The 18,527-nt window shown below is 41.4% G+C and overlaps 1 protein-coding gene across 1 annotated transcript in view; it reads right to left on the bottom strand.

The window, feature by feature from the left end:
• Nucleotides 1–678: 678 nt before the first annotated feature.
• LOC135527601 (phosphatase and actin regulator 3-like) overlaps nucleotides 679–18,527 on the bottom strand; it is a 57,821-nt gene continuing 39,972 nt past the window's right edge. The window contains exons 8-12 of the mRNA XM_064956092.1: nucleotides 3,437–3,492; nucleotides 2,738–2,799; nucleotides 2,233–2,373; nucleotides 1,740–1,816; nucleotides 679–1,332 (exon numbers count right to left, since the gene is read on the bottom strand). Coding sequence (XP_064812164.1) covers nucleotides 1,317–1,332; nucleotides 1,740–1,816; nucleotides 2,233–2,373; nucleotides 2,738–2,799; nucleotides 3,437–3,492 — 352 coding nt within the window. The 3' untranslated portion in view covers nucleotides 679–1,316. The remainder of the gene's footprint in view (nucleotides 1,333–1,739; nucleotides 1,817–2,232; nucleotides 2,374–2,737; nucleotides 2,800–3,436; nucleotides 3,493–18,527) is intronic.

Genomic DNA, 18,527 nt, shown 5'->3' with positions numbered 1-18,527 from the left:
ACCATCCATTTGAGTATCAGTTTGAGTGTCCTTTGCTGAGTAACTGTTATGCTTTATATAATCTCACATTGCCAGACTCATGAATCTCACATTCACCCTGCTTACCACTGTACCTGACTACTTTCTGAGCAACACAAAGGGGAAGGCTGGATCGAGGCTTTGCTTTTACATATAGAGCTCACCAGCTTGTAGTCCTAAAAAACTGAAATTAGTTTGCATTTTCTACCTCCAGTTAGTTGGAAATTCATGGGGGAAGATAGGGGCTTTGGGATATATGCCAAAAAGAAGGTCTGAGGTTAATCGGAGGATATCTTAGACATTTTGTTCTATGAGATAATACAGTATCAGTCAAGTATCATGACTTTTATGAATTATGAAGCTGTTATGAGCTTGTTTTGATTACACAAACGCTTAAAAGTTCACAAAAAGTTGTGATAGCTGATGAAGATTGTCTCATAGAACAAAATGTATAATATCTCCTAAGCATGTGTTTATCACAGACCTTATTTACCACATACCTTTATCCAACCCCCCACCACACAAACCCATTCATGTTTTGGCCAACGTGCCATGACGGAGTGAGCCTCTGTTAATACCTAAAAAAGACGACATTACTATTGCTCTCTGTTCAGCTGCCTAGCAATCCGTTTATTAAAACTTTTAAAGAAAATATGCTGATTACCAAAAACAAGAGGAGGCAAAAACATTTTTTTTTAAAGACCTTGTATTTTGAAGACAAGTAGTGCTTACAAAGGTTTTCTATTTTCAGTAAAGACATTGACAGTCCGGTTCAGATTGACATATATACAGTTGGTACAAAATCTACCCCTGACCGACCACACAGTCCCACAGCCCCCCCCTCCAAGTGACACTTATTTTTATTTTTTATGTAAAAGGTGAAGCTGGTCACATGCACAACCGTCATCTTCCCCGTACGGGTCTGCCACCTTCTCAAAGGAGACTGTTAAAAAAACACACGCACACAGACCGAAGTAGATTGTTCTTCCCTCGGCTCCATCTTAACCGATGGGCAGACAGACAGACGGAGTCCGGGGTTCCGTCTTTAGTATTCTGCCTCCAGGCAGCTCCCACAGTGGGATTCACTGCCACACACCCAAACATCACCATCCGTCCACCCCTCCTATCGATGAAGGCCAGGGGCATGCTGAAGGAATCGAGGACACCCTGCAGACAAAGGACCGGGCTCTGGAAGAATGGCTTTAAGTGCTCCGGCAGTTTTCTAACCGCTGCCGACGCAGCAACCGAAAATTCTAGGCTCAGCAGTATTTCTTCATAGAAGTATCTCCCCTTCGTATTCATGGCCTGTGGAACCTACAGAAGGAAAGGAAGGGGGAAGAGTGGGGGGGGGGGGGAAGAGTCATGAGCGCAGAAGGTGCCTTTGTAATCCCTCCACTTATTATTACAGCTATTCATCAATCTTGTGAGGCTATTTTTAGCACGGCTATGTGCACCGGGGGAGTGGGGTTGCTGTCTCCCTAGATCATTGGTACAAATCGACTGGAGGACATTTGTTTACCACACACACTTAATTGGGGACAGACAGCATTTGTAATTTCTCTTGCCAATATCAGGCCGCGGGGAAGGTAAGCAAAGACTCCCCTCCTCCCCTTTTACGCATCTATCTTTAGCTCTGTGGACCTTTTCTAGACATGCAAGAGGAGTTAAAAATAGAGTCAGCCGCAGCCAAGAATAGAAGCAAGCACAGAACACACACTGACCTCGTAAGGTGCTTGCTCGAGGCATGCACCTCCATCTCAGTGCTTTTGAACTCGTTCAGCTCTTTTCGGATAGCCGCCTGCAGAGGAAGAAAACGAACGTTAGACTAGAGAGCATCCTTAAGCAGAGGCTTACCACGCACCCATCGACCCTCGCATGCATCGACCCACAGTCTGCAAAACTCAGCACGGAGAGCGTAGTAAACAAAAGAAAGATGACAACAACAAGGTCTTAGCCACAAGGACATAGTCTGAGATATGGAGTGAGAAAAAAAGCTGAAGCTAGCTAGAAAACAGTGAGACATTCTGGCTCTATGGGGGAGGTAGCCAGGGCAATAAATAGGAAATGTACATCACAAAGTGCTCAAAAAGGGGTATGTGCCAGTCAATTTACCATTTGAGTGGGGAATCATTCATTTTTTGTGGAATGTGAAATATGGGAGATGCAGTCGAAGGATCCTTGTTTTTGACATGGTTGACATTCTCACACACACACCTTGTCAGCTGCCGAAAGCCTGGTCCAGGGCTTGTCTGCTCTCCTGTCATAATCTTGAGCTTTGGCCACCTCGACATAATCGCTGAAGCGGATGAGAATCTTTCGGTCCCGTAGTTCGTCGACTGTGGGCCGCTGATTGAGCTGAAATACACAATGGTCTGAAATTCCTGTATTCATCTGTGGTTTTGGCATCATAATGCTGCTCTCATAAAAGTAATGATTTTGCCATAGTAGGCTTATACAATATTTATTTTCCAAATATTTGTATGTCTTATGTTCTTATCCAGAGCACTTCACAAAACAAAGATACAACTAGTGTATAGCATGAAATAAATGGTGTATAGCATGAAATAAAGTATAAAAACAGAACAAGTACTTCAGTAGGAGTAATGGGATGTCTGCATAGTGTACCTTACTGTTAGTGTATTATTACATTGCCAATAATACCAATAAATTAATAATAATACATAGTAACTAAGTAGTGTAATAAAAAAGTGTAACATACCTTTCTGTTGAGCCGCTGTTTGATTTCCCTCCTCTCCTCTTGTTCGGTCTGGTCATTTCTCTCTTTAAACCAATGGGAATAATACAATTAGTGATAGACAACGACACTGATAAGAACACTTGAGGTTTCAACTGATTTTCATCAGTTGTCCCCCTAATCCACATGTCAGTGATGTCACTGTTTGACCCTAAACCTTATCTATGAGTGAATGATTATGAAATCAATACCAGTGTCCCACTGTGTTTGACTGTAGACACCGCTTCAGATATTACAAATAAAGTCTAATCTATGGGGATATATATGTATATTTGAACCATTTAAACATAATTCTTGGTCTAAATGTAAATCTTGTTTCACTCAGGGTCAGATCCAAATTCCCATAGAATTTCGAAATTAAAACGCTTATGTAAGAGAAACACAACGCTAGAGCCTGCCCAAAATAATATGTGCTGTTGGTCAGTTTTCTAAACGAATTTCTCAACATCATGTCATGTTACAGTATGTATGTTAGAAAACAATGTGTGCTCATCCTTTCCCTCTCCTGAATTTTGCACGAGTGAATGTGTGTATCATAATACATGTATGTATTGTCCACCTTGGTTGAGTCATTTAGGACCAGCGCATGAATTTCACATTACTCAATGAAAAGAAACATAAAAAGTGCATAAATTTAAATAAAAAGGCAGTTTTACAACTCACGTTTCAGAATATTCCTGCTTTCCAACTCCTCAACGTTCGGCCTCTGGCTGAGTCTCCTGCGAAAAAATACCAGAACCACGTTCTGAACCATTTTCGATTCAAGCTAGGTCAACATCAAATAAGTAGACTTTTAAACCAAGTTCGCCTATCATTCTCCTCAATGTAGTCGTTCTATTGGGGAACACCTTGTTTTTCCATCTCGCGTCTAAACCTCGACTATGATGCTTTACTAGAGGCGCCCCCCACATCTGGAATACCCACAGACGCGCGATTTCTTTGTATTTCACGTTTTACCGCTGTTGAAACCTCTGGCTGTCTTAATTTATTGTCTCAAATCGTGTATTATCAGAGAGACGAAGAGCAAACACCAGGTCTACTGTCGTCTGCTGTTGCAATGTGCAGCTGCGCGCTTCACTGTCATCCATTGCAGTCTACTCCACACACACAGGCAGCACCCTTCTTGAACTGAGTCGTGATGCGCTACTCAGGCGAACCTCCCCCTTTCCCGACTGAATGTATAATTTGCTATCCGGAGGAGGTGCATACGAGATTCCTGTGCCTGTGTATCCACGATCACTCAGACAACATTTCTCAGTTTCACAAAGTTGCTTCTATTGTTCAAATGCTGTTGTTTCGAATTGTAAAATAGGTTACAATTAGCCTTTATTTATTATCTTGACTCACCTATCTAAATGTGTATACTCCTGATATGGGTAGCTAGCTAAAACACCTCTATAGGCCTATCTCAAACTGATTACAAAACTGTATATACGTTTTTTCTTAAAATGTAATAAAAATGATGGGATACTAATAAGATGGTCCCCGGGTCATACAAATAAGCAACTCAAAATAATGACTAATTCATGTTTGCTTAAACCTCACCATCAAAGCTTCAAACAGTCCACAAAAACCAAATGCCCGTGACTTTAGAGTCACCTGTGCATGTGAGCATTTCAAAGACTTTGATATCAATAATAGATAGGGCTCGGACCTCAGTGTATGTGGCAAACTCACCGCCCAAAAGATAAAGGTAGCGAGACAGAGTGCACCACACAACCTCACAGCATGTCTCGCCCCCGACCAACTTCAAACATCAATTCCAGAGCTCTGAGTGAGGACCAAAGTCAGGTCACACACCTTGAAGTCGCACGCGCTGAACTCGCCACTGACGTGCCACAGCTGGGTATTGTGGCAGTAGTGCCCATTGCCCTCCCACACTGCTGCTCTTTCCCTCTGAAGAGGTGATCAATTTGCTGGAGCCCTAACAGTTATAGGCAACGTATATACGTACCAAATGCATACAATGAAATGCAAATACAGAAAAATCATGCTTGTATTCATGACAATGTATACTACTATTACGACAAGACGACTAAACAAAATCAATGTTATTACATTTAGTATTCATTGTACTGTTTGTCTTAGGGTTTGATCATAAGAGTTGGATGATGACATTGAACAACATAAAGAATACAATGGCTTCAATTGTAAAATGGTATAGAATTAGCTTGATCTCCTCTGTCTAAGAGGCGTGAACCTTTTTTTAATATACTTTCAGTGGTATTGTTAACAAACACACCCCTATAAAGAAAATTAGAATTAAAAACAGATTCTACCGTGATCTTGCAGAGTTACTCCACCTCAAGAATTGCATTTGGTGAAAGGCTCGGCACCCACATACTCAAATGAGAACTAAGTGCACTTAGGCTACTATTAAAGTTAGTTACTTTAAGGAGCAGTTCTCTCTCGGTCTAAACCCAAGACGTTCTGGAAAATAAACCCTCCTCCTCACAGCTGTCCCTTTAATGTTGATGATGTGGTTGTTACTGACAAGAAGCACATGGCTGAGCTCTTTAATTACCACTTCACTGGAATTCTTTTTTTATTTTATTTATTTGACCCCTTTTTCTCCCCAATTTCATGATATCCAATTGTTTTTAGTAGCTACTATCTTGTCTCACCGCTACAACTCCCGTACGGGCTCGGGAGAGACAAAGGTTGAAAGTCATGCGTCCTCTGATACACAACCCAACGAAGTCGCACTGCTTCTTAACATAGCATGTATCCAACGCTGAAGCCAGCCGCACCAATGTGTCGGAGGAAACACCATGCACCCGTCAACCGTGGTTAGCGCGCACTGCACCCGGCCTGCCACAGGAGTCGCTGGTCCGCGATGAGACAAGGATATCCCTACCGGCCAAACCCTCCCTAACCCGGACGATGCTAGGCCAATTGTGTGTGAGTCGCCCCACGGACCTCCCGGTCGCGGCTGGGTACGACAGAGCCTGGGCACGAACCCAGAGTCTCTGGTGGCACAGCTGGCGCTGCAGTACAGCGCCCTTAACCACTGCGCCACCTGGGAGGCTGAGTCAGGATTCTTAATTGACTCAGACATGCCTCCTTGCCCATCCAACATTTCCTCATCTCCCACCATTTCTAATGCGACTAGCCCCGAACCTTCTCCCTCTTTTTCCCCTGCTCCGCTACAAAGTTTCTCCCTGCAGGCGGTCACTGAGTCTGAGGTGCTAAAGGAGATCCTGAAACTTGACCTCAAAAAACCATCTGGATCAGATGGTTTAGATCCTTTCTTCTTTAAGGTTGCTGCCCTATCTTCGCCAAGCCTATCTCTGTGTCACACCCTGATCTGTTTTACCTGTCTTTGTGATTGTCTCCACCCCCCTCTAGGTGTCACCCATCTTCCCCCTTATCTCCTGTTTATTTATACCTGTGTTCTCTGTTTCTGTTGCCAGTTCGCTTTCTAGTTTTCCCGGTGTTTGACCTTTCTGCCTGCCCTGACCCTGAGCCTGCATGCCGTCCTGTACCTTCGCCCCACAACTCTGGGTAATCTACCCCTGCCTGCCTTGACCTGTCGTTTGCCTGCCCCTGGTTGCTGTAATAAACATTGTTACTACGACACAGTCTGCATTTGGGTCTTACCTGAAACGTGATACTCCAACCTTTTTAACCTGTCTATCCTTTCTGGGGAGGTTCCCATTACTTGGAAGGCAGCCATGGTCCGCCCGTTATTTAAAGGGGGAGATCAAGCTGGTCCTAACTGTTATAGGCCTATTTCTATTTTGCCCTGTTTATCAAAAATGTAATCAACTGGCTGGCTTTCTTGATGTCTATAGTATTCCCTCTGGTATGCAATCTGGTTTCCGCTCAGGTTATGGATTTGTCACTTCAACCTTAAAGGTCCTCAATGATGTCACCATTGCCCTTAATTCTAAGCAATGTCAATCAATCAAATGTATTTATAAGCTGTTCTTACATCAGCTGATGTCACATAGTGCTGTACAGAAACTTAGCCTAAAACCACAAACAGCAAGCAATGCTGATGTAGAGAGGCCAGAACCTAGGAAGAAACCTAGAGAGGAACCAGGCTATGAGGGGTGGCCAGTCTTCTTCTGGCTATGCCGGGTGGAGATTATAATAGAACCTGGCCAAGATGTTAAAATGTTCATAGATGACCAGTAGGGTCAGATAATAATAATTACAGTGGTTGTAGAGGGTGCAACAGGTCAGCACCTCTGTGCTGCTATTTTAATTGACTTGGCAAAAGCTTTTGATACGGTAGACCATTCCATTCTTGTGAGTATTGGTGTCTCTGAGGGGTCTTTGGCCTGGTTTGCTAACTACCTCTCTCAAAGAGTGCAGTGAATAAAGTCAAAACATCTGATATCTCAGCCACTACCTGTCAACAAGGGAGTAGCCCAAGGCTCGATCCTAGGCCCCACGCTCTTCTCAATTTACACCAACAACATAGCTCAGGCAGTAGGAAGTTCTCTCATCCATTTATATGGAGATGATACAGTCTTATACTCAGCTGGCCCCTACCCGGATTTTGTGTTAAACAATCTAAAAAAAAGCTTTCTTATAGTGTCCAACAAGCTTTCTCTACCCTTAACCTTGTTCTGAACACCTCCAAAACAAGGGTCATGTGGTTTGGTAAGAAGAATGTCCCTCTCCCTACAGGTGTGATTACTACCTCTGAGAGTTTAGAGCTTGTGGTAGTCACCTCATATAAGTACTTGGGAGTATGGCTAGACGGTACACTGTCCTTCTCTGAGGACATATCAAAGCTGCAGGCTAAAGTTAAATCTAGACTTGGTTTCCTCTATCGTAATCACTCCCCTTTCACTCCAGCTGCTAAACTAACCCTGATTCAGATAACCATCCTACCCATGCTAGATTACGGAGACATCATTTATAGATCGGCAGGTAAGGGTGCTCTCGAGCGGCTAGATGTTCTTTAACATTTGGCCATCAGATTTTCTACCAATGCTCCTCATAGCGAACAACACTGCACTCTATACTCCTCTGTACACTGGTCATCTCTGTATACCCATCGCAAGACCCACTGGTTGATGCTTATTTATAAAACCCTCTTAGGCCTCACTACCCCCTATCTGAGATATCCACTGCAGCCCTCATCCTCCACATATACAACACGCGTTCTGCCAGTCACATTCTGTTAAAGGTCCCCAAAGCACACACATCACTGGGTCGCTCCAGTGAAACGAGCTGCAACAAACACTCAAACTGGACAGTTTTATCTCAATCTCTTAATTCAAAGACTCAATCATGGACACTCTTACTGACAGTTGTGGCTGCTTTGCATGATGTATTGTTGTCTCTACCTTCTTGCCCTTTGTGCTGTTGTTTGTGCCCAATAATGTTTGTGCCATGTTTTGTGCTGCTACCATGTTGTGTTGCTACCATGTTGTTGTCATGTTGTGTTGCTACCATGCTGTGTTTTCATGTGTTACTGCCTTGCTATGTTGTTGACTTTAGGTCTCTCTTTATGTAGCGTTGAGTTGTCTCTCTTGTTGTGATGTGTGTTTTGTCCTATATTTTTATTTTATATATATTTTTTAATCCCAGTCCCTGTCCCTGCAGGCCTTTTGGTAGGCCATCATTGTACATAAGAACTTGTTCTTAACTGACTTGCCTATTTAAATAAAGGTTAAATTAAAAATTAAAATGAGAACAGAGACTTATAATTTCAACAGCCTAACCTTGCCATTTTGTTTGATAAGCTGACGGGTGGAGCTGGGGAACCACTCAAATACATAGGAGTCCATGAGATCAACATGACAGTTAGCATATTTTGAAACTATACATCGTTGACTGAAATGACAACAAAAACAAGAAACAGAGTTGAGAGTTTGGCTTATGATTATTTAGACAGCTGTGCTCGGTTCGGACATTTATACAGCATTTATTAATTTATAAGAATCAATGTCAATACAGACTTGCTACTAGCAATACTGTTGAATAATTCATTAACTTATTTGTCTGATCAATTCGTTTTCCAAGGAACATTAATACCAGACCATGTTATTTTAGTATTTCCTAAGATGCACAAATTACAGCATTTATTTTTCAGTTTAACATCTAATATTTATTGGTTCTGCATGGTTTTATGTAAAGTTTTGTCAACCTAATACACAATCTTGTGTCAGATATGCTCAATTCAAATCAAACTTGTTTTGTCCAATAAGACATTTATTTGTGAACAAGGCAGTATAATAGTCTGTCCTCCACAAAAAAAAGAACTTGACAACACTAGCCACCAACTACAGTGAGCTCCAAAATTATTGGGACAGTGACAATTTTTTACTTTAGCACTTTGGATTTCAACTGTGATTTGAACCATGATTACAGATACTCCTAAATGAATCGTGAATAACGATGAGTGAGTAAGTTATAGACACACAAATATCATACTCCCCCAAACAATACTAACCTCCCCTGTTATTGTAATGGTGAGAGGTTAGCATGTCTTGGGTGTATGATATTTGTGCGTCTGCATAAGTCTCTGTTCTCATTTTAAATTTTGTATCTCAACTCATCATTATTCACGATTCATTCAGGATTATGGGTAATCAGGGGGGCATCCACATGAATCTATAAGTAGAAACATATTTTATTCTTATTTAAAATAAAAATTACATCCAAGATGACATTACATTATTTACAATGAATTTCTATTGGGCACAAAATAATCTGAAACACAACCAAAACAAACAGCAAATGCATCCAACAAATTTGTAGAGTCACAAGCTTGATGTAGTCATTGTGTGCTATGAATATGGGACCAGATACTTAATTCTTTCTACTTTAATACACACAAGTGAATTTGTCCCAATACTTTTAGTTCCCCCATTTTAGGGTACCATGTGCAAAAAGTATGGAATTTCTAAACGGTTCACCCAATATCGATGACAATACACTCAAATTAAAGCTGACAGTCTGCACTTTAACCCCATAGTCATCATATCATTTCAAATCTAAAGAGCTGGAGTACAGAGCCAAAAAAAACAACACCATTGTCACTGTCCCAATACTTTTGGAGCTCATCTGTCTCTCCAGTGCGAGTGTGTGATAAAGGCATAACATTTTCAACAAATGAAATGGAGTCACTCTCAAAGCCCCAATGGACGCTATATCACCATGACGTTGACCTGGCCGCTGTGTGGCTTAGCGACAGTTTCTCGTGGACATATTGAAGACAATGGATTCTTCCCAGGGAACCCTTACTACAGTGTAGGCCTAATAACAGCTGTGTGTATGTGCAGAACTTTGGCTACTCTTGGCAAAAAAAGTAATATCTTAATTTAGGGTATTTGGAGACGGAAAGTCGAGAGACTAAGAGCTCATTAGATGTTTTGATGTTTCCTAACCTATACATTTCATTTTGACCCAAGGACAGCTGTCTAAGATACAGTACAGTTCAGAACATCTACTTTTCTTGAACATACTGTAGAACATGGGATGATAATGCAGTGTATTGCAGGTGTATAGGTACCCACTGTCCTGAAATGGCTATTCAGCCAACAATGCACCTTTTAAAGGCATTTTTCCCAAACATTCGCAGAGACATGGTAAACACATATCGACTCAAAAGTAAAGTACCTTAAAAGTCTGTTATTGTGTAATGCTTTATAACACCCCTTGGATTGAATCCCGGCCTATTCCCAGCTAGCATATTTGGTCCCTTGGAAGTTCTTTTGGTTACCATTGGTTCTGGGAACGAAGCAATATGTTTCCCGACCGGTAAAACTGAAGGTTTTTTAAACATTCTGAGAACGGAAGTGAATTTTGTCTGTTCCGGGAACGTAACATTTTAGTTTGCTAGGAGGTTTTACTATGGTTCCCTGAAAATTTTCCTGGGAGGTTTAATTCACATTCTGAGAACAGAAATGATAGGTTATTAATTAACTTTCTGAGAACACGTTTCAATAAGACTTAACACTGCTAGCTTTGTTTAATTGTTTTGAACTCCAAGCACAGATAGGACACATGGAAATTAATTTGCTTAGGCATTCATCATGCAAAGACATTTTTTTATAGTGGCACGGCACAGAGATTTGAACTTATGATCTTCTGTTTTTTTAGCCATGGAATTAGTCCACTGCACCACCAGGATGGAGCTAGTTTGCCATGTTTTTTAAACTCATACAAAGTTGTTCATTTTAGGCTATTCAAACAGACCCCGGTTCAAAGGAAACAAGCACTCATTAAGATCAGGTGTGGCCAATTAGTAGGCGGTGGCCAACACACCTGAACACACTTAACAAGATAGAAGAAAGAAAGCATTTTGTTGATGCTGAGAACAGAAATATTATGTTTTTAATGACATTCTAAGAATCTTCTCTGAACGTTACTACAGGTTTTTATGGAACATTTTCTTAATATTCTCGGGAACAATTTGAGAACATGACTTTAAATAGAACCATGAGGAAACTTTTAGGAAACGTTATGCTGAAGTACTGAAATTTCGACAGAATAACGTTGTTTGTTAATGTTCTTGGAACAATGTGAGATTATGATTTTAAATAGAACCATGAGGACACCTGTGGGAAAAGTTATGCTGAAGTACTAAAATTTGCACAGAAGAACATTTGTTTCTTAACGTTCTCTGGACTATTTGTGAACATTCCCAATCTCATTTTGGAAACGTTCCCAGAACATTTCCAAAATGTAAATTAAAAAATTTGTTTGAACTTTTAGGAAACGTTCTGTTAAAGTAATGAAATACCAAGAAAAAAACGTTTTTTTTTATCAAGTTCCTTAAATGTGCTGGGAATGTTCCAAAGCCAAGCAACTATCCTGCACCTTTCCGAGAAAGTTGTGGGAAGGTTGTATGCAAAATAACCATAGTACAACCACGCTCTACCAAGCTCTAAGAAACATGATTCTCAGAATGTTATGTGCTCGATGGGTATTACTCAAATTGTCTAATACTAGTATAAATATGTAAAGCATTGCTTGTGCATGGAGAGAAAAGCCTTGAGTGGGTGGTTGCAATAGGCATTCGCTTCCTTTTCTCCTTCAGCCACAAATTGGCAGCCAAAAGAAGGCAGCCAGACTGCAGCGAGCAGTCACAATCAACCAGCTCTCCACAAAACACACCTCTTGCTGGCTCGGAGTCTGGTCGAGCGGGTAATGCTCTTGCCTCCGAAACCATACACTTCCCCTGTAGTGGGGATCCCGGTTCTATTGAGGTATGAACTCTACACATTTCTGCTCCCATTACTCTGTCTCCCTTCTTCTGCTCCTATCCTGTCATAAAAAAAAAGAATGAGTTCAAAATTCCGCTCTTCTTTAAAATGGAAAAACCCCATCTCCTGCATTCTGGCCTACTGTAACTGTATTGCCCTTCCCCCACCATTTATCCTCACATAACTCCTCAATAACACACATTTGAGGAGGAGTGGGAAGGCGAAGATATAGGAGTGCACCGTGATGTATTATTCAATAGTCTCCAAGCTAAGAATAGCACCGGCGAAGCACCACCACAGCAGAAGTGGCAGGCAGAGAGCAGAGTGCTATAGATGGAAAGGTCATCTCACTCTGAGACAACGGAAAGGCAAGGTGTCATTATCCCAGTGAGAAGCTAGGACAGCATCTTTTTTTCTGCTTTTTATCTGGCTGGCGGTTTCTCCGACATGGAAAGAGGCTCAGAAAAAGACGATTCAATCTAAGCTCGCAGTCATCTTGGGAGATCTGAGCCCGGAGTTATAGACTATTTTGTCATTCATTAAGAGTACCCTTGGGAAATAGGCTTTACTCCTCCATTAAGCTTCCCTCTTCTCCACCATCTTTAGGGCTAAATATAGTTGGGCTTTCTCCTCTCTGAAAAAGCGCAGTGTAACCAAAATATGGAGCATGCACGGCAAACGGGCACCTATACAGCGCATTCGAAAAGCATTCCCTTTTACCTATTTTTTTTAGGTTACAGCCTTATTCTAAAATTGATCAAATATTTGTTGCCCCTCATCAATGTACACAAAAAGGTTTTTAGAAATGTTTTCAAATTTATAAAAATAAAGAAATACCTTATTTACATAACTATTCCGACCCTTTGCTATAAGATCTTCAAAATTGAGCTCAGGTGCATCCTGTTTCCTTTGATCATCCTTGAGATGTTTCTACCTGTGCTAAATGCAATTGATTGGATATGATTTGGAAAGGCACACATCTGTCTATATAAGGTCCACAGTTGACAGTATATGTCAGAGCAAAAACCAAGCCATGATGTTGAAGCAATTGTCCGTAAAGCTCAGAGACAGGATTGTGTCAAGGCACATACCTGGGGAAGGCCTCCATCATTCTTAAATGGAAGAAGTTCGGAAGAAGTTGGAAGAAGCTGGCCGCCCGGCCAAACAGAGCAATCGGGGAGAAGGGCCTTGATCAGGGAGTTGACTAAGAACCTGATAGTCACTCTGACAGCTTCAGAGTTCCTCTGTGATGGGAGAACATTCCAGAAGGACAACCATCTCTGCAGCACTCCACCAATCGGACCTTTATGGTAGAGTGGCCAGACGGAAGCCACTCCTCAGTAAAAGGCACATGACAGCCCACTTGGAGTTTGCCAAAGGCACATAAAGGACTATCAGACAATGAGAAACAATATTCTCTGGTCTGATGAAAGCAAGACTGTACTCTTTGGCCTGAATGCCAACCATCACGTCTGTAAGAAACCTGACACTATCCCTACGGTGAAGCGGTGGCAGCATCATGCTATGGGGATGTTTTTCAGCGGCAGGGACTGGGAGACTAGTCAGGGTCAAGGAAAAGATAAACGGAGTACAGAGAAATCCTTTAAGAAAGCCTGCTCAGGACCTCAGACTGTGGCAAGGGTTTACATTCCAACAGGACAACGACCCTATGCACACAGCCAAGACAATGCAGGAGTGGCTTCAGAACAAGTCTCTGAATGTCCTTGAGTGGCCCATCCAGAGCCCGGATTTGAACCTGATTGAACATGTCTGGAGAGACCAGAAAATAGCTGTGCAGCGATGCTCCCCATCCAACCTGACAGAGCTTGAGAGGATCTGCAGAGAAGATAGGGAGAAACTCCCCAAACACAGGTGTGCCAAGCTTGTAGCATCATACCCAATAAGACTCGATGCTATAATCTCTGTCAAAGGTGCTTCAACCAAGTACTGAGAAAAGGGTCTGAATACTTACACAAATGTAATATTTAAGCTATTTAATAAGAAAAACCTGTTTTTGCTTTGTCATTATGGGGTATTATTGTGTGTAGGTTGATGAGGGTAAAAAACAATTGAATGAATTTTAGAAAAAGGCTGTAACGTGACAAAATGTGGAAAAAGTCCAGGGGGTCTGACTACTTTCCGTATGCACTGTACGCACTAATGGCACCACCGAAAGAAGGAATAAGCAGCTCAGGACCTCAACAAAATGTCTACACTGGTGTGGGAATCGGAACGTTTACCATTTACAGTGGACCTTTTCATATGTGGTCTCTATTTTGTCTGGAGGTAACAGTGGCTAGAAAATGGGAGCACAAATTGCAATATAGTAGGATAATCCTACTCCTGTGAGTTATCTTCCACAGTGATCCCTCAGGACTCTAAGACTTGGTCCTCCAAGACCAGGATTTGGTGACAGTTCTTTACACACACAAGACAGAATTTCGCAGAAGCAAATGGCAGTGCACATGACCATTGAGAAGTGAGCGAAAATAACTATAATATTTAAAATAGACAGGAAAGCATATTATTCGACAGAAGTTCCAAATACAACTTGCAATTGCATTGTGTGCCTCGAATACATCCATTTAAATAAAAAATAAAAATTGCTTTATAAGCAGATTGGTGGTCTTTTGTGTGACTAGCCTACAATGGTGCTCTCAATGTGACCTTCTCCCCAGACAGCTCCACATCTCACTCCCATGCTAGAGGAACCCCCTGTCTTCACAGAGCACACTGCCTGGGGCCTGGGGCTCTTACGCAAGACGGAGTCATGCTGCTTTGCTCTGACCTTTTACATAAGGTGTTTGTTTGCAGCTGGTAGTGAATTGTTTTTGTTGTCCAGTGACAATATTACACTTTGAGGACCCTGTGTTCCGAGCGGGAACTAAGAATAGCCTGAGGTTGATCGTTTCCATGGGTCTGACTTGTTAAATCTTTTTCTTGAAGATGAGTAGCACTCAACTGTGAGTTGTTACATAGCTGGTTACATAACATGATGGTGTACCCCTAGCTTGACAAAATGGTGATGAGCAACGCAGCAGTTATAGTTCTTAAATTCCTTCATATTCTGTTCTCGTACCAAAATGTTGTGTTTTTCCGCAAATAAGAAACCATACAGTACGAGAACATTCTCTAAATGCTTTTGTTTAGAGAAGTGTGATGTATCCACATCCATAGTGTCCCGCTGGCCTGTACATAGCTAAGACTGTTACTGGAAGTTCAAATTCTAATAACTTCCTCTGAGGGAATGTCTTGTGTGTGGTTGGCACATACAGTAAACCAAAACAGTACACAAACACAAATGAGGCAAAAGAAAACAGGAAATTCAGGATTCCTGATTTCTTATCTTATCTTAACTCTCCAGGAACATTCTTGAAATCAAAGATTCTTTGCTCTTGAGAAGGAATCTGGGTATTTCACCACCATAGTGAACCATGTTCTAATTGTATAACTCAGGTCCACAAATGAACCACATTTCGAGTTTGCAGGATCTTACTCCAACTGGTGATGAAATCTCTCTTCTAGGGATTGGTTTGGTCAAGACCTTGATTAGTTCAATCAGCTGGTTTAGCACCTGGCCTCTGTAAAATTAATCCAACACAATAGAGCGACTGATCCAGGATCAGGATTGGCCGAGTCCAAGCATCAATTCCAAAGTATGTACAAAACAATGTCAGATTAACTGATGGATGCAAATCAAGTCAATGCAAGCCAAGGAGGTAATCCTCCTAGATCAGATCGTCTTTCTCACCTCCGCTCTAAACCCTCCACTGTTCAACATTACATAACCACTACCATTAAGTTTACATTTTCATCCCTTCCTAACACTCATTGTTCACCGTTCAGACTCTCCACTCATGGACATTCATAGGTGAACAATCTGTCAATGTGCCCATGAGCAAGGCACTTAACCCTATTTGCTCCTGTAAGTCGCTCTGGAATTAACTGTATTTATATTGACATTCATATGCAATCAATATCAATGGTGTGGTCTTATTAAGTTTACCCGAAAGAGCCTTCAGGTTAATGTCTTCCATCCAGACCTGGGTTTAAGAACTATTTTAAATCATTTTTCAAATACTTTATGTGTGATTACCAGTAGAATAGTTCCAGACCTGCAAACCCTACCCATATGGCAGGCATTTTAAAGATTTCAAATAGTATTTGAACCCAGGTCTGCTTACATACATTCTAGGGCCGCCCAACTCAACTGGCGGACCGTGGTCAAGACCCAGACCCAGAGAACCGGATAACATTGCATTTTGTTATATAAAAGCCAATCCATTGTTTCTAGACAGCTTTTTTTAAATCAACTGGATGCAATGGGCCTCTGACTCAGCAACCTCTTTTTTCTCACTCTCTCTCTCCCGAAGCAACACCCGTCTCTACTAGTGCCCCGTCTAATCCAATCGAGTGGTTATATGCAAATACAAGAGGCCGCGTTTTACCCAATCACATTAATCCAAATATCCTCTGCGGAACCTTGGGACATGCAGGCGGAAATAAACAGAAGTATTTAACCGCGGTTCAACTGTAAATATCACAGACAGGAGCTTAGTTACCTTTATCTTTCTTAATATGGCTTGTTAAAAAAAATGACTCTGAAAACCGTATATTCAAAGACGAGTGGACGGAACAGGAGTCATTCTCCCCGCAACTACCACAAAACCAATGTGCCTGATATGCAGTGAGTCCATAGCTCTCGTGAAAAGTGCCAATGTTAAACGCCATTATAGCACCAGGCATAATACATTCGATCAGACGTATCCCCTGAACACGGAGGTGAGAACAAACAACTCAAATCCCAATATGAGAAGTCCACTAAAGTCCTTGTCAATTCCCTTACAGCCCAACAACGTGCAATAGAGTGTTCACTGAGGATAGTTTGGGTTTGGGGAAAAGGAAGAATAATTTAGACGCTGAGATGGTAAAAGAATGCGCATGTGTGAAGTTGCTGACACCTTGCTTTAAGGTAAACAAAAATATGACCTCGGGGAAAAATCAAACAGATCCCACTGTCAGATTCCACAGCAACGAGGAGAACTGAAATATTAGCTGAAGATTTAACTTCACAAGTTGATGAGGCCATTCAAAATGCACCACGCATTTCATATGCTGTGGATGAATCAACAGATAACACTGATAATGTCCAGTTTCTGGTGTTTGTCAGATTTTATAACGAAACAAAGAAGGAATTCTGTGAGGAGCACATCTGGAAGCACACACACGGGAGAGGACATCCATGAGGTCATCAAAGGGAAGTTGACAAAAAGGGGGAGAGATTTCAATTTGTTTTAATTTAAGGGGCTTTATGGGAAACATGTTTACATTGCCAAAGCAAGTGAAACAGATAATAAACAAAAGTGAAATAAACAATAAAACATTAAACATTACACTGACAAAAGTTCCAAAAGAATAAAGACATTTCAAATGTCATATTATGTCTATATACAGTGTTATAATGATGTGCTAATTAAAGTAACAAAGGGAAAATAAATAAACACAAATATAGGTTGTATTTACAATGGTGTTCCTTTTCTTGTGGCAACAGGTCGCAAATCTTGCTGCTGTGATTGCACACTGGTATTTCAACCAATAGATGTGTGAGTTATTCTAAATTGGATTTGTTTTAAAATTCTCTGTGGGTCTGTGTAATCTGACGGAAGTATGTGTCCCTAATATGGTCATACATTTGGCAGCTCAATTTCCACCTCATTTTGTGGGCAGTGAGCACATAGCCTGTCTTCTCTTGAGAGCCAGGTCTGCCTTCAGCGGCCTTTCTCAATAGCAAGGCTATGCTCACTGAGTCTGTACATAGTCAAGGATTTCCTTAATTTTTGGTCAGTCACAGTGGTCAGGTATTCTGCCACTGTGTACTCTCTTTTCAGGGCCAAATAGCATTCTAGTTTGCACACTCTTTTGCACACCAGTATCATTACTTACACACCATCATCTGCTAATCATCATCTGCTCATCTATCACTACAGTGTTAATCTGCTAAATTGTAATTACTTTGCTACTATAGCCTATTTATTGCCTTACCTCCTCATGCCATTTGCACACACTGTATATAGACTTTCTTTTTTCTATTGTGTTATTGACTGTACGCTTGTTTATTCCATGTGTAACACTGTTGTTGTTTGTGTCGCACTGCTTTGCTTTATCTTGGCCAGGTCGCAGTTGTAAATGAGAACTTGTTCTCAACTAGCTTACCTGGTGAAATAAAAATATGTATATGTGTTTTTGCCAGATCCTAATTGGTATGTCGAATTGTATGTTCCTTTTGATGCCATTGAAGGCCCTTCTTGCCTTGTCTCAGATCGTTCACAGTTTTGTCGTAGTTACCTGTGGCGCTGATGTTTAGGCCAATGTATGTATCGTTTTTTGTGTGCTCTAGGGCAATGGTGTCTAGATGGAATTTGTATTCGTGGTCCTGGCAGCTGGACCTTTTTTGGAACACCATTATTTTTGTCTTACTGAGATTTACTGTCAGGGCCCAGGTCTGACAGAATTTGTGCAGAATAACTAAGTGCTGCTGTATCCTGGAGGGCAAGTAGTTTGACCCCGGGAATGCATTGGGCAGG

Source organism: Oncorhynchus masou, chromosome 33, assembly GCF_036934945.1.
Source record: "Oncorhynchus masou masou isolate Uvic2021 chromosome 33, UVic_Omas_1.1, whole genome shotgun sequence".
NCBI lineage: Eukaryota > Metazoa > Chordata > Actinopteri > Salmoniformes > Salmonidae > Oncorhynchus > Oncorhynchus masou.
Note: the sequence above shows the minus strand (reverse complement) of the source record. Positions and strands in the feature narration are given on the sequence as shown.